The following is a 16304-nucleotide window of genomic DNA, read 5'->3' on the forward strand; positions in this document are numbered from 1 at the left end:
ATTGAGGTGATAATGAGGCCCCTTCTTTAATATATTACTGTGATGTATTGATAGATTTCCAATGCTGAATCAATCATGCAATCTTGTGTTCAGAACCTTCTGGCTCTGTAAGTCCTTTTCATTGTTTTGTTGCTTTTCATTTTAGGGTTTATCTGTGATCATAAGAGAGATAGGCTTATAGTTTTGTATTTGTGTGTGCACATGGTGCTCTCCTTTCTTTTGTAAGATAGGCTGACTTCCTAGAATGAGTTGTGAGATTTTCTGGACATTGTAAAAATCTCTTTATTAAATGTCAGAAGAGCTGTTGTCTGCAAAGCCATTTGGATCTGTTGCCTGTTTATTTTTCAGTTTCTTCTGATATTATTGGTCTGTTTAGCTTTTTTAAATCCATGGGTCAATTTTGATAAATTTTTCTGGGAAAATTATTCTTTATGTTTATATTTTCAAATGAACAAATATGGAGTTAAAGGCTTCAGTTTCCTAAGAGTGGGTGTGTTGAAGGTAGGTAAATTTTTGAGACCCATGCATGTCTGAATAAATTCTTACTTTATTTTCATACTTGATTGATGATTTGGTAGGGTCTCGAACTCTAGATTTGACTTAGATTCATTTTCCTTAGATTTTTGGTGGTACTGCTGTGTTGTTTTCTGGCTTCCAGTTCTGCTCTTGAGAAGTCTGATGACATTCTGATTCCCTATCATTTGTATGTGACCCTTTTTCTCTTCCTGGAAGGTTTTAACAGTTCCTCCTTATTATAAGATTCATTAGCATAGGTCTTTTTCTACTTCTTGTGCTGCATTTGGTGGATACCTTAGTCTGGAAATATGCATCCTTCAGTTCTGGGAAATTTTCTTACGGTACTGTTTTTCTCCTTTCAGTTCCTCTGTCTCACTTTCTGAAATTCTTATTATTGGATTTTGATACTTCATTTGTGTACAAAAGATAAGCATGATGAGGCAGTTCATTAAGATTCTTTTGGAAGGATAGATATTTTGGTAGTTCATAGAGTCCGATAAAGTAGTTGGACAACTAAGACTGCAGAACAGCGGCAGGCAGGGCGGTGTGGGCCTTGGGCGGGCTTGCAGCTGCTGATGGCGCTTCTCCAGCTCGGCTCTGTGGCTGCCACTTCCTCGCCACTTACTCTTCTTATAGACACAGGAATTTTGTTCCTGTTTGGCCAGGTGCTGTTCACCTTTAGCTGATTCAGCTACAGCAAAATGTGGGTCCACTGTTCTAGATCTTTTGATATTTTTATTTTTTTTGGAAGAAGCTGTAACTCTGGTACTTATATATAATTATATTTTTAAAATATTGGCAACCAAGTTGATTAAAAAAAGAACATAATTCAAAGAGAGTGTGTGTCTTCTAGGCCAGCAGATTGCATCGTGTGCTTTAGAGTGATTCTGCCTTCATGATTTTGTAGGTTCCATGAATTAGTGGTCTTCCTACCTAAACATTCAGGAAGTTATGGTTACCCTTTAATATTTTTACATAGGAAATCAGGGTTTGTTACTGCAGTTGCTTCCTGAATAAATTCAAGAGCGTTGTACTTCGTGTTTGGTAGACCAGAGTTTAAATCTGATTTTGCTGTTAACTAACTTTGATTAGTCTTACTTTTCACATCTGTAAAAGGAGAATTTGGGAATGGATTAAATGAGAAAACAAATATGAAAATGCTAGCTTGTTGAAGTAAAATGAAACCTCTCTTCAGCTCTTCAGTAGTGCTAGGCTTATTTGAGTTTTATCAGTCTTGTTTTAGTTAGGACAGAGGCCATGCCTTGCATTCCAAGTATGAAGGGTTTTAACACAGGAATTAGAGGCTTGTACAATCCTTGGAAAGGCTGGGGGTGTGATGGTCAGGAAAACTTAGTCTGATTATCTGATACTGATGGTTGGGAGCTTGCCCGGAAGCCCTTGTAACTGAAGACTATTGCGGAGGCTCCAGTGGACTGTCTCAAGTCTGCAGTACTGGAGGTGTTGACTTCTGATGGTATCGAGTCTCAAGAAGCTCCCACTGACCGTCACAGCACCTACAAGCCCGGATGCCACACATGGTTTTCAAGAGCACATTCTGACCTCTGAGAACCTCCCATCTGCAGTGTGTGTGTCCGTCCGTCATCTGTCTTGCCTCTGCCTCATCAGAGTAACTGATGATAATTGTGACTCAAAGCTCCTGTGACTGCCTTACCTTGCATACTCTAACTCAGAACCACACAGGGAAGGAGGCTCTACTCCTCCCATTCTCTGCACCATTGCATAGAGCGGTGGGGACCACAGTCTCAGCAGAGCTGTTACTTCTGTCTGTGGAAGGAAAGACAGATGGGTAGAAGGAAATTGTTCCTTTCTTTGACATTTCTTCCCTTACACTTCACCAATTTAGCAACTAATCTTTAGCAATTGAGAAGGTTTCACTTTTTAAAAGGAAGGTGTGGATTCTTGGGAAAAGAAATGGGGTGTCATTTTCTCTAGATTCTAAGTCATGATGGGAACATTCAGTTGGCTGAGCTCTGACTTCTTGTCCTCTCCCAGCCTGCCCGGGCCAGTAGAGAACTCAAGGGTCTAGCTTTTATGGCTTCCGTAATTGGGAGGCAGAGCCCTGCTCTGTCTTCCTTCAGGACTCATACTGTGATTAATTTCCAACACAGGAAGAGGAAATTCAGTTGTAAGACCCGCAAAACAAATTGTCAGTGTGCACTGCACTTCATAAGCGAAATACAAAGTTCACTTTAGGGAAACCTCTCCAGGGTCCCATGAAAGTAAGAGAATTTTAGAACAAGACTACAAATAATTTTTCAAGTGCATGTTGTAGGGGTGCTTTCTGAAAATTTTGCTTGGTTACTCAAAATTTGGTAGTTATACTATAGGGCAAAGATGCTCACTTTGAATGTTCTTAAATATTAGTCCAATTCCTTCCTCTAGTTGCTGTTTAAATAAAGGGTCTGGATTTCCTCACTTATAAAATATGGAATTTTGACTCTGTTAGTGATTCAGAATATGAGCATGTATACATGAGAATGGTGTTGAGGCGAAAGAAAGAAGGTTAGAACCTTTGGACTAGAGCAAAGATCGGCAAACTTCATAAAGGGCCAAATGGTAAATATTTTAGGCTCTGCAGATCACAGGGCTTCTCTTGTAATCCTCTGCTATGCCTTGTAGCTTGAAAGACCTATAGAGAATATGTAACTGAATTAGCATACAGTGTTCCAGTAAAAGCTTATTTACATAAGTCAGGCAGTAGCCAAATTTGGACAAAAAGAGGTGGCAGACCCTACGTGGCCTGTGGACTGTAGTTTGCTGACCCTTGGACTAGACAGTTGCTAGAATCCTGTTCCAAGCTAATATTCTATAAAATTTCTAATCTAAGCTCCAGGTTCCTGGAAAGGATGAGGAAATAAGCATGATAAGTAAAAGAGTTGTGTTCGTTATAGATATCTAATTGCTGTGTAATTGAAGATTGTAAAAATTCCAGTAGCTGTTTTTAAGTCTTGCAGATGAGGAAAGTTGATTCCCTTAATAACATAGCATGTCTGGTATAATGTTTTGCCTTAGAAGGAGAGTTTCTAGGTAAAGGCATTGACCACTCTTGTCCTGCTGAGTTAATCTTCGCCTTGGTCTTCAGGGATGTGCTGTTCTTCCTTTAAAACTCTGGATTAGTGTGGACATGTTTTGTTCTCTTGGTTCTGCTCAGTATGACAGATATAAACTAGAACTTTAGAAAAAAAAGGATTTGTTTATATTCTAAAGGGAGAACAGAAGGAAAGTGATGCAGAAAATGTAAGAAGAATAAAAATAGGCATACAGAGTTCTTGTCTTAGTTTGTTTCTTAGGATTTTGAGTTAGAGTTCTTTTCATATCCATTTTTACATTCCATATTCTAGGTGGAAAGAAAGTATGTTTTTGTTTTCTGCTTTATCAGGTGTGGTTTTTCCTTTGCTTAATGTGGTTTTGTCCAAGCACAAGGTTACCCACATTTACAACCTTTTGTGTCTCCTTTTGGGAATTCTAGTTATTTTCCACTTCCTTTAGGTATTTAGTTTCTCTCGGCAGTGTTTCATAGTTCTTAATTTATAGGTCTTTCACAAATTTTATTATGATTATCCCTAGTATGTATTTCATATTTTTAAGCTAGTGCAAGGATTTTTAAAATTTCCAACTGCTCATTCCTTGTATGTAGAAAAACTATTGATTTTTTTAAATATTGTTCTTATATTCTGTGACCTTATTTCATTCACGGAATAGTTTCAGTACCTTTTTTTCATAGATTCCATATGATTTTCTCCATAGTTGATCATGTTTGCTGTGAATGATGACAGTTTTACTTCTTCCTTTTCTATCTGAATTCCTTTTATTTCTTTTTCTTGTCTGGTTGCACTAGGTAGAACTTCCATTACAGTGCCAAATTGCAGAGTCATGGAAGCCCAATCCCAGTCTTGTTCCTGATTCCAGATGAAAGCACCGAGTCTTTGCCTTTACCTGTGATGTTTGCTATAGGTTTTTCTTACAGATGCCCTTTGATCAGGTTAGGGAAATACCATTCTATACTTAAATTTGATGAGAGTTTGTATAAGGAATGTAGATATTGGGTTTTTAAAAAAAATAAATTTATGTATTTATGTATGTATTTATTTTTGGCTGAGTTGGGTCTTTGTTGCTGCACGCGGGCTTTCTCTGGTTGTGGTGAGCAGGGGCTACTCTTCGTTGTGGTGTGCGGGCTTCTCATTGCGGTAGCTTCTCTTGTTGTAGAGCGCAGGCTCTAGGCGCGCAGGCTTCAGTAATTGTGACACGTGGTCTCTAGAGCGCAGGCTCAGTAGTTGTGGCGCACGGGCTTAGTTGCTCTGTGGCGTGTGGGATTTTCCCGGACCAGGTCTTGAACCCGTGTCCCCTGCATTGGCAGACGGAGTCTTAACCACTGTGCCACCAGGGAAATCCCAGATACTGGGTTTTGATTAATGCTTTTTCTCCTTATATTGAGATGATAATTGGGTTTTCTACTTTTAGTTTGTTATTATGACACATTACATTGATTTTTTAAAAGTATTGATTTTTGGATGTTAAACGAAACGTTCATTCCTGGGATAAACCCATGTGGTCATGATGTGTATTATCCTTTTAATGTATTATTGAGTCCTATATACTAATTTTTTAAAAATAAGTTTTGCATGTATGGTCATGAGGAATAATGGTCAAATTTTTTTTTCTTTTAATATCTTTGTTTAGTTTTATAGTGGCCTCAGGAATGAATTTGAAAGTGTTTTACTAGTCTGTTTTATGTATCTCTGCTGTAATCTTTTTTTATTTAATGGACACAGTTTTCTCTTTTAAATAGTTATTTTATTTTTTATTTGTTTATTTTTGCTGCACCAGGTCTTAGTTGTGGCATGCGGGCCTCTTTTTTTTTAAATAAATAAATTGGTTGATTGCTTGATTGCTGTGTTGGGTCTTTGTTGCTGTGCGCGGGCTTTCTCTGGTTGCAGTGAGTGTGGTCTACTCTTCATTGCGGCCTGTGGGCTTCTCATTGCGGGGGCTCCTCGTTGCGGTGGCTTCTCTTGGTGCGGAGCATGGGCTCTAGGTGCAGGGGCTTCAGTAGTTGCGGCACGCGGGCTCAGTAGTTGTGGCTCGTGGGCTCTTTAGTTGTGGTGTGCAGGCTTAGTTGCTCTGTGGATGGAATGTGGGATCTTCCCGGACCAGGTCTTGAACCCATGTCCCCTGCATTGGCAGGCAGATTCTTTTTTTTTTTTTTTTTTTTTTGTGGTATGCGGGCCTCTCACTGTTGTGGCCTCTCCCGTTGCGGAGCACAGGCTCCAGACGCGCAGGCTCAGCGGCCATGGCTCACGGGCCCAGCCGCTCCACAGCATGTGGGATCTTCCTGGACCGGGGCATGAACCCGCGTCCCCTGCATCAGCAGGTGGACTCTCAACCACTGTGCCACCAGGAAGCCCAGGCAGGCGGATTCTTAACCACCGTGCCACCAGGGAAGTCCACATGCGGGCTTCTTAGTTGCCACACTCGGACTTCTTAGTTGTGGCATGTGGACTCTTAGTTGTGGCATGCATGTGGGATCTGGTCCCCAGACCAGGGATCAAACCCGGGCCTCCTGCATTGGGAGCGTGAAGTCTTACCCACTGGATCACAAGGGAAGTCCCTCTGTTCTAATCTTTATCATTTACTTCCTTTTGCTATCTTTTGGTTTAATTTCCTTTTCTTTCTCCAGTTTCTCAAGATTTAAATTAAGGTTGTTGATTTGAGACTTTTCTTCTTTGTTAGTGTAGGCAATTATAGCCATAAATTTTCCTCCAAGTACTGCTTTTGCTGCATCCCATAAACTTTGGTATGTTGTATTTTTGTGTTCATTTTTTTCAAAGTACATTCTTATTTCCCTGTTTCTTATTTCTTCTTTGACCTATGGGTTGATGAAGTGTACTGGTTAATTTCCATGTATTTGTGAATATTTCAGTTTTCCTTCTTCTATTTATTTCTAGTTTTATTATACAGTTGACCCTTGAACAATATAGGGGTCAACTGCAACCCTCTATGCAGTTGAAAATCCACGCATAACTTTGCAACTGGCTTTCCATATCCATGGTTCTGCATCTGTGGATTCAACCAAGCACGGATTGTGTAGTACTGTAGTACATATTTATTGACAAAAAATACACACATAAGTGAAACCTATGCAGTTCAATCCGGTGTTGTTCAAGGGTCAACCATTCTTTAGTCAGGTTTGTATGCTTTGTATGATTTTGACCTTTTGAAACTATTAATTAAGAATTGTTTTATGGCCTAACATATATCCCAGAGAATGTTCCATGTACACCTGAGAAGAATGTATATTCTGCTGCTGAGTTGAGTGTCCTGTATTTATCTGTTAGGTCTAATATCCAGTATAATTTCATCTTTTTAAAGAAATGATAGTACTGTACCATTTATTTTTAAAATGAGCTTTGCAAAGTCTTAAATTTCTATTTAACTTCCAAATACTCTCATCTTGATTATGTCTGCAGAGACCTTGTTTCTAAATAAGGTCACATTAACAGGTGGGGGAATGGGGAGGTAGGACTTAAATGTGTCATTTTGGGGCACACAGTTCAATCAACTACAGAGTCAGTTAGCAACAAATTTCTTCTGTTTTTGTTTAGCTGTGAATGTCTTTTTTTCACCTTTATTTTAATAGTTTTGCTGGATATAGAATTCTTTGAGCACTTGGTATATGCCTCTGACCTCCATTGTTTCTGATGAGAATTAGCTGTTAATCTTATCGCATTTGTTAAGTGATGAGTTGTTTTTCTCTTGCTGCTGCTGAGGTTTTCTCTTTGTCTCTGAAACATTTTGACTATGATGTGTGTATTTGTAGATCTCTGTGTTTATTTTACTTTGAGTTTGTTGAACTTTTTGAATGTGTAGATTAATATTTACAAATAAATTCGAGAAGTTTTCAGCTATTACTTCTTCAGATATTTCTCCCTGCTTCTATTTCTCTTTTTCTCCTATTACACATATATTTGTGTGCTTAATGGTATCTCACGTTTCTTTGAAGTTATGTTCATTTTTCTTCATTTTTTTCTTTCTGTTCTTTAGATTGGATAATCTCTGTTGATCTGTTTTCAAGTTTACCAGTTCTTTCTTTTTTGCCAGTTCAAATCTGTTGTTGAGCCCCTCTAGTGAATTTTTCATTTTAGTTATTTTTCAATTATAGAATTTCTTTTTGCTTCTTTTTTATAGTTACTGTTTATTCATACTGTTTATTTGGTGCAACATTGTCATCATACCTTCCTTTAGTTCTTTAATCATGGTTTCATTTAGTTATTTGAGCATACTTATAATGGCCAATTTGTCTGATAGAGCTGACGTTTGTGGCGTGTGGGATCTTCGTTCCCTGACCAGGGATCAGACCCATGCTCCCTGCATTGGAAGTGCAGATCCTTGACCACTGGACTGCCTGGGAAGTCCCTCACAGGCAGTTTCTGTTGCCTGCCTTTTTTCTGATGGGTTGTGGGTTGTACTTTCCTGTTTCTTTGCGTGTCTTGTAATTTCTTGTTGGAAATCATTTTAGGTAATATATTGTGTCATGTCTGAGTGCTGGTCTCCCCACTTCTCCACCCTGGGCCTGTTTTTACTTGCTTGCTTACCTTTTTGGTGACCAGCTAGGTTTTAAGTGAAGTCTGTTCCCACCCCACACCCCACTCTGGGCAGTGTGAAGCTTCTGATGTCACTCCTCAAGGGGACAACAGCCTTGGGCATGCCCACAGGCACCCTGGGATGGTGGTGCTTTGGCTGGGCTCCTTCTGTCTTTTTCTCTGACCACACCTTCCACAGTGCCCTGGGCCATAACTTTCTTTACAGACTGACCAGTCAAATTCAGACTCCTTTGATTGGATAGTGTCTGAGGTCAGTGATTGAGATCTGTTCTAAGTAAGTGAGGGCACTGGCCCCTGTCTCCTCATTTCTCTGGTCCACTAGGCATCCTGCAGTTCAGTCCTTATCTCCAGTGACTCTTATCTTTCTAATAATCTCTCTCCAAAACCTTCACTGTTTCTGAGAGCGCCTTTTGCTTAGGACTTTTTCTGTACTCTGTTCATAACGAAGTTAGTTCCTCCTAGAGAGTTTTGGAGCTCTGTTGTTACAAGGTTTGCTTTGCCCCTTGGGCTGACTCTGAGCCCCAACTCTTGTGCTGTGGGTGGGGACAGTGATGTACTTGTCTCTTGGGTGACACCCTTGCTCTAGGAGCCCAGTGCCTGGGTGGCAGCAGGGTGGGGGGCGGGTGCTGGCAGTAGCCCTGGATCTGCTTGCTTACCTCTCGGTATGAAACCCCCACCCCGTGAGCTGGGGCAGGGGTGATCTGGGCGCCGGTGGCGTCTGTACCACACTTGGGGCCTGGGTGAAAGAAGGGAACCCCTGCCTCCTTCTCATGCCGGGGAGTTAGCCTCAGCGCCAGGCAGGTTGCCTAGGGGGAGGAATGCGGAGGTGTGTGTTCTTGGCTGCACTGGTCTCGAGGGGATGGAGTTGATGCCTCACTGAGCTGCGACGGGGAGGAGTGAGTGGGGCCGGGTTCAAAACCCACAGAATCCTGTAGCCGTTCTTACCAAATTTGCGTAGATTTCTTGAATGAGTGTTTTCCATTTAATGTATGCATTTAGAATCAACTCCAGAGACATTAAATAGTCATTTCATTAAAAATAATTTTCACCAGTTTCTCAGAGAGTGGGTTGGTGGAGCTCCTCCTGATGTTATACTGGAAGCAGAATTCTCCAAGGATGCTAATTCTTTAATATCTCTCATTCTTCTTCTTCTTCTTTTTTTAAAGCACCTATTCTGTTTGGTAGTGTATGGTAGGAATTGATGTATTACCTTGCTAGAACTTTATTGGTTAATTTCTAGCCCCAGGCTGGAAAAATTCCTGGGGTTTTATGTTTATGTCATCTGGATCCCCTAGGTAGACTCTCTGGGGAGACATATGCTGCTGCTTCTCAAGCCTCTTTGCTTGCATGTGTTCTAAGATGAAAAACTTAAATTCCAATTTTTTGATTTTCCTAATAATAAAAATAAATTTGAAAATGAGGTAGGAGATGTAGTGTATATGTGAAATATACACTCAGTGTGGAAAAAAATGTAAAATATCTTAATCTTTTCTGTATCGAGTACATGTTATAATGATGTTTTTGATACGCTAGGTTAAAATGTTAACATTTAACCTGTTTAAATTTCGTCTTTATTTAAAATTTTTTTTTAATTCTTTTTTTAAAAATTGAAGTATAGTTGATTTACAATATTGTGTTAGTTTCAGGTGTACAGCAAAGTGATTCAGTTATTTTTTTTCAGGTTATATTCCATTATAGATTATTATAAGGTATTGAATATAATTCCCTGTGCTGTACAGTAAATCCTTTTTGCTTATGTATGGTAGTTTGTGTTTATTAATCCTGTACTCTTAATTTGTCCCTCCCTCCCTCCATCGCTGTCCCCTTTGGTAATCATAAGTTTGTTTTCTGTGTCTTTTTCTTTTCACTTTTTAAAATGTGAACAGTAGTAAAATTTAAAATTGTGTATGTAGCTTGTATTTCTATTGTTTGTTAATTCTCTACATTATCTCTACTGCCCTTAAATAGGGTCTTTGTTTTCCATGATTAATTTGGAAAAATGTAAAAATTTCAAAAAGTATTAGAAAAGTCTCTTTAATTTTTGCAAAGTCGGCAATTTCCCCCTTTTATATAGTTGTAGTAAAAAATATGTACTCAAAAACCATTGTTTTATAAAGAAAACAGTTTTAATTAAATATGTGATTTTAAAAAAACTATTCTGTCAGTTTTCATGCCTAATAGTGTTTAGTAAGTTGATTTTCTTTAGGTAGATATGTGCTTTAAAATTTTTTAGTTATTAAAAATGGCTAAAGCATTTATAATTGTTGTATATGAAATTTTAGTATTTTAAAATGTCGTGTCAGGAATCCTTAAATGAAACAAGTTGTTTCAGTATTTGAATGTGTGTCTGTTTTAATTTAGTAAGACTGACTTTCGTGGCCTCTCGCTCACAGATGATGACTTTGACCAGTTTGATAAGCCTGGTGCAGAGCGGTCCTGGAGGAGAAGAGCTGCAGACGAGGACTGGGACAGGTGCGGAAACCCCTGGTTACGTGCAGGATCCATGCTGATTTATCTCCTGTCGCTAGGCCACACAGAGATCTTTACTGAGCAGTGTGTTAGCTAGTGATGCTCTTTCCTGGGTAGGCTGGTCCTTACTGGGCTAAAGTAGGGCAGGGGTGAGCACTCCAGGTGGAAGGCTTTGTAGTGGGCTTCTACCCCAGGCCTGTGCTGTCTCAGGGCTGCCAGCGGAGCACGGGGGGTCTTATCTCTCTGTTTTTATACAGTGATGGTATTGACTTGGTGGGCACCCAGGGCTATTATTGGAGTAATTGTATGCCTGCAACAACAATAGCAACAGAATTCCTCCACATCCTACATAATATTTGGCTAGACGTTAACATTTTTGCTATTTTAATTTGTGTAAAATGGTATCTCGTAGTATAAATTTGGATTTCTCTGATAACTAGTGAAGATGGAAATCTCTCTTTAGGAATACACACACACACACACACACACACACACACATATACACACACACTCTATTAAAAATGTTGACAGTTATCATAGATGTCAGTTCCATGGAGTGATTACTTCTGGGAAGGCGCTCTAGTAGGGGTTAGAGGGATGTGCACTGGAGAAGTGCACAGAGGCCTTCATTTGAGTTGGAGGAGTTCTCAAATGATGACTATTCGTTACATATTTCTTACCATCTTAAATACTGTGTTGAAAATGTGAACATTACCTTGGAGTTGCAGTCAGAAAGTTTGATAATGAGGGTCAGTAGACGTGAATAAGGAACAACAATGATATACTGCTGTGAAAAGAATACCTGGTTGCTGTTTGAAAACTGTGATGTCCCAGAAGTTTTACTGAAAAATCTACATTAAAAACTGTGTAATTCTTATAGTCTACATAAAGTTGATTACCCTCAATGACTCTTAAGGTAGTCCATAAAAAAGTGAGAGCTTAGAGCAAAGTTTTCTGTATAAGCAGTGGTCCTATTGGGAAGTACTGATAACTAGTTTTATTTAAAAGACTGTGATGGGGAACTGAGTCAAATCTTGTGTATTTTCACAGTTTACTCATCATTTGGACTTTCTGTTCTGTTAGTCATCTGGTAGTATTTATGTCTTTTTCTTTTGGGTTGTTTGTCTTTTCCTTATTGATTTTAGGGATTCTTTATACTTTTTGAAATTTGTTTTTTTGTGCTTAGAGATATCTCCTTCCAGTCTGTGGCATGTATTGTCTTAAACTTAATAGTCTTCAAGTAGGTTTTTATAAATATCATTATAATCTTTTCCTGTATGGTTTTTGTTTATTTTTTTAAATTAAAATATGAAAAATGTATTTGGAAATCATTTTCAGACTTATGGGAAAGTTGCAAGAAAAACCCAGGAATTCTTATAAGCCCTTCTTTCAGACTCACAGTTGCTTTTTGTCATATTCATGTTATTCTCTCCCTCTTTACATGCTCACACACACACACATAGAACATTTTTCTTTCCTGCACCATTTGACAGTAGTTTGCAGTAGTTTGTATCATGCCATTTTCTTCTGAATCTACATTGGTTATCCAAGGTTTGTCAGTTGTCCCAGTAATGTGCTTTCTAGCCAAAAATGAGTTTCTTTTCCTCCTCTTTGTTTGTTCATCTGGAAGAATTCTGTCTTTAAAGACTTCTGTAAAGGCTTCTATAAAGGCTTTGTCTTTAATGACTTGACATTTTGAAGAGGACACGCTGTTTATCTTGTAGCAGCCCTCAAGTGTGGTTTTGCTAGTGTCTTCTCAAGCCTAGATTCAGGTTGTGCATTTGGTAAGTAAGGTGCGCTCTTTGGTGACACTGTGGCCTTCCTGAGGCCACCTCTTCAGGAGACATGTGATGTCAGTCAAGCTGCTTTCTGCCTTTTGTCCTCAAGAAATTCTTCCCTACCCTGTATTCTGTATGTTCCTATGAAAGTCTTAAAGTGTTTTTTGGTCTCCATCCCTCCCTCCCTCCCTCCCTCCTTTTCTTCCTTCGTTCTGTCCTTCCTCCTGAAATTGATAAAATTGATTGATTTTTTTTTTTTTTTTACTTATTGAGAATTTCAAGTGTATATGAGAATAGTACAGTGCAGGCAATATACCATCCTTCAGCTTTAGCAGTGTCAGTGGGAAGCACTCTTGTTTTATCTGTGATCTCTGTAACCCTCCTCACGTCACAGACATAATTTCATCTGAAAATATATCAGATTGTATTTCTCTAAAAAATAAAGGATTTATAAATATAGCCATAATAGAGTTATATCTAAAAAGAAGTCCCTTAATAGGAATGTCTTATTAATGTTCACATTTCCCTGATTGTCTCATGTATATATAAGTATATTACAAATACACATACATATAATGTGGATATGTGTCCTTTTATAGTTTGACTTGGAGTCCAAATAAGATCCATATATCATAATTTATTGGTAGGTCTTTTAAGTATTGTTTCATCTGTAAGTTCTCTCCACAATTTTTGTTAGTTCCCTGCAGTTTTTGCTGAAGAAACAAGGGGTTTATCTTGGAGAATTTCTACTTTTGGTGATTGCATCTCCTGGAGTGTTTTTAGTATGTTCCTTCATCTTGCATTTTCTGTAAATTCATAGTTAGATCTGGAGGTTGATCAGATTCAGGTTTGAATTTGGGCAGGAGTAGGGGCTCTGCAGTGTCTTAGTTGGTGGTGTGTTCCTCCATCAGGAGCTTCACAATATCTTGTTAACTTTTTGTGGTGTTACCAGCCATTAGATGATCCAAGTGGTGATGTTCTCATTCTGTCATTTCTTCTTTTTCTGTTAGTTGTGGTAACTCTGTAAACTACTTGGTTCCTCTGAGGTACAGAATAAGTGCTTGATTCTTTACTTTTATTTACCAGTTTTCAAAAGAATGGGTCAGTTCCTTAGCATCCTCCAGAGGTGAGTTCTATTTTTGAATCATTTCAAATTCATAATTTAAATACTGCATGTGTTTTTTTATCCATTGTAGTTATTATTATTAATGTTTGAATTGTCCCAGTATTTGTTCAGTGGGAATTTATTTTGGTTGTCATGACATTAGTTGGTCTTCTGCTATGAAGGAATTGGGTTTTGTTTGCAGTGAGACAGGGCTCTAGTTTTTCTTGTTCTTTCCAGTGTGACTAGCATTTGTCCCAGTGCCCTCTCTTCACTCATCTTCAGTGCATGTTTGCATATGAAGATTCTGTATCATATGTATTTCTTTATTTGATATTTTTAAAGCATAAAATAGCCTCTTCCATGTGCTGGATGGTAGAGGAGAAGTTTGAAAGTTTAGGAGAAGAGTGAGTCAGAAAACATAACAGTGTACGTCCCGGTAGGAAAGGGCATGTTGAGAAGGTCTCCACTGAAGGTCATTTGATGACGGGGATGTTTAGGGGCAGGGCTAAAGAAGCAGGTGTGACACTGGGGGAGCAGCCGCAGGCCTGCGGGGGAGGGCTGTCCGAGGGCCCAGCCAGGGCTGTGCTTGTGTGGGGTGGAACTGGAGCTGAGCAGGTGTGGGGGGGGGGCAGTCTCTTCTCCCGCGTTGTGACTTTCCGTTGGGACCTCCCATGGCCGAGCCCATCCAGAAGAAAGGCCGGGGGAACGGAGAGCCCGTGGGAGCTGTTCCCGGAGACCCCATCCAGGGCCTGGAGCCGGCACGGACCAGATGAGGGTGGCCTGGAGTAGGCAGGCACAGAGACAATGAGCTCACGTGCAGTCTTTGTTGTCACTTAGATTTCTCATTTTGAAAGGCTGCAGCCAGGTGACTGCCTGCAAAATACCTGTTTCCTGAAAAAGTCTTTTAGTATAATTCTGTTTGTTAGTAAAAATGTACTTGCTCCCTAAGAGATCGTTGTCTCTCATCTTTGATAAATACCTGCCATAGAGGTTGTTCTTCCTCCAGTAGTGTTTCCTGGTGAAATCTTGTGGGAGCTCTGCAGGTGAGTGCAGGAAGCCTCCTCATGCTTTTGGTACTCCTTTCGCTTCCGAACAGTTACCGTTATTGTCCATGAGCATAACTGCTCACCCCTTTGAAAGGACTCGATTTGGACCATTCAGTCCCATTGGTTCATTGTTACTTTTGGTGACCCTTGGTGTAATTTTGGTAGTGTTTCGTAGTTTACAAGTTTCTTCCCTTTTGTGTACCTCTTTGTAAGGATCCAACTTTATGATAACAATAGATAACTAACTACATTTAACTTTTGTGGGGTGTGTGCATAGTAGTTAGTATTTGGACTCTGGAGCCAGACTGTCTCAACTCATCTACTGGTTTCTGACTTGGAAGCAGGGTGACCTTGGGCCAGTTCTTTAACATCTTGGCGTCTTTGTTTTCACGTTGAAAAAAATGGAGAATGATGTAGGTGTCTGGTTGCTGGGGTTGTGTTATGTCAACAAAAGAGCGAGTATGTGTGAAACGCGTGGAGTGGTTCTTGGCATGTAGCACACTGAATGGGCGTTAGTGATTTCTTGAGCTATAATTTATGCATATTGTAGTCGCGTGCACTTAATCCTTCTGTCTCCCATCTTGCTTTCTTATTTCATGCTATTATTGCCTTTGTTAGTCATGGAAACAACTGTTCTCCACCTCTGTACACTCCACTCATTTACAACTGGTAAAGTTTTCATTTATCTTCTTTTAAAAAATGCTTTTGTTTAGAAAAAATAGGTGGTAGTCCAAGACTGATTTCTTATTTCCATATATTTGTCAGCAACAAATACTTCCTAGATTTTTGCTTGTATGATTACCAGCACCTGTTCATATTATGGTTTTAAGAGTTCTCCTCTATTAGTTTCCCTGGGGCAAATGGGATTACCTCCCTTTTTCAGTTATTTGCAGGGATGCTCCAGGGGGTGCTTGTCCTCACAGGGGTGCTTGTATTTTTGGGGGGTTATCTGGAATCAGATTCTCAAATGCGCTTATTGTAAATATTGTGACTAGAAAGCACTTTTTCCTCGTCCATGGAAAATGATTGTAACACTGAAGATACAAAAATTGTATCTGAAAGATGATTAGGTGATTTGTGGATTGAAAATGTTGGAAGAAGTTATACATTAGTCTCTAATAACTGTTTTACTTATACAGGTCCATGAAAGATTTTTTTCCATGAGCTAAGTTCTCGTCCTGAATCTGTCTCTGCTGTGTGACCTTGGGCAAATCATTTAACCTTGTCCTTATTTCCTTTATCTATAAGATGGTATACGATTTATGTAGGGTAACATAAAATAATGAAAGAGGTATTCAGTGCATGAATGAAATGACTTGTTCAGTTGTTTCTGGTTCTAAAAAGTAGTATATAGAATTTCTGTTGTAACTTCCCATGTGCATTCCAGGATATTCTGGCATTCTGCACAGCAGCACACTAGAAGTAAACATGGGTTTTGGGTAAAATAGCACTCAAAACCTATAGAACGCATAGATATTTGTAACCAGAGCCCTTATTTGAAAAGTAGCAAATCATAATAAGAACATTGGTGCAGTTAAATCTCCATTGGCATTTGTACCTAGAATCATAGCCTAATTGCGTTTCCTCCTTTCTAGATGTTGGTCCTTAGTCATCTGCTTTTAAAAGACGTAATTTAGTGGTAGCCATCTTCATCAGTTAGAGAAACATACAGTGGGAAATGTCTTCAGGTTTTTCATCTGGTAAGGGTTTCTATTTTAATTATGAGAAAAACTCCTTCTGATTGCTTCAAAACATAAACATGCTGACAAAA

General features: G+C 39.2%; 1 protein-coding gene across 8 annotated transcripts in view; it reads left to right on the top strand.

Annotated features, from left to right (window-relative positions):
- RBM33 (RNA binding motif protein 33) overlaps nt 1-16304 on the top strand; it is a 114323-nt gene that overhangs the window by 3995 nt on the left and 94024 nt on the right. For all 8 annotated transcript variants that reach the window (XM_029233005.1, XM_029233006.1, XM_029233010.1 and 5 more), the window contains exon 2: nt 10529-10607. In XM_029233005.1, the coding sequence (XP_029088838.1) occupies nt 10529-10607 (79 nt within the window). The remainder of the gene's footprint in view (nt 1-10528; nt 10608-16304) is intronic.

Source organism: Monodon monoceros, unplaced genomic scaffold (assembly GCF_005190385.1).
Source record: "Monodon monoceros isolate NGI ecotype Baffin Bay Population unplaced genomic scaffold, NGI_Narwhal_1 Super_Scaffold_2, whole genome shotgun sequence".
NCBI lineage: Eukaryota > Metazoa > Chordata > Mammalia > Artiodactyla > Monodontidae > Monodon > Monodon monoceros.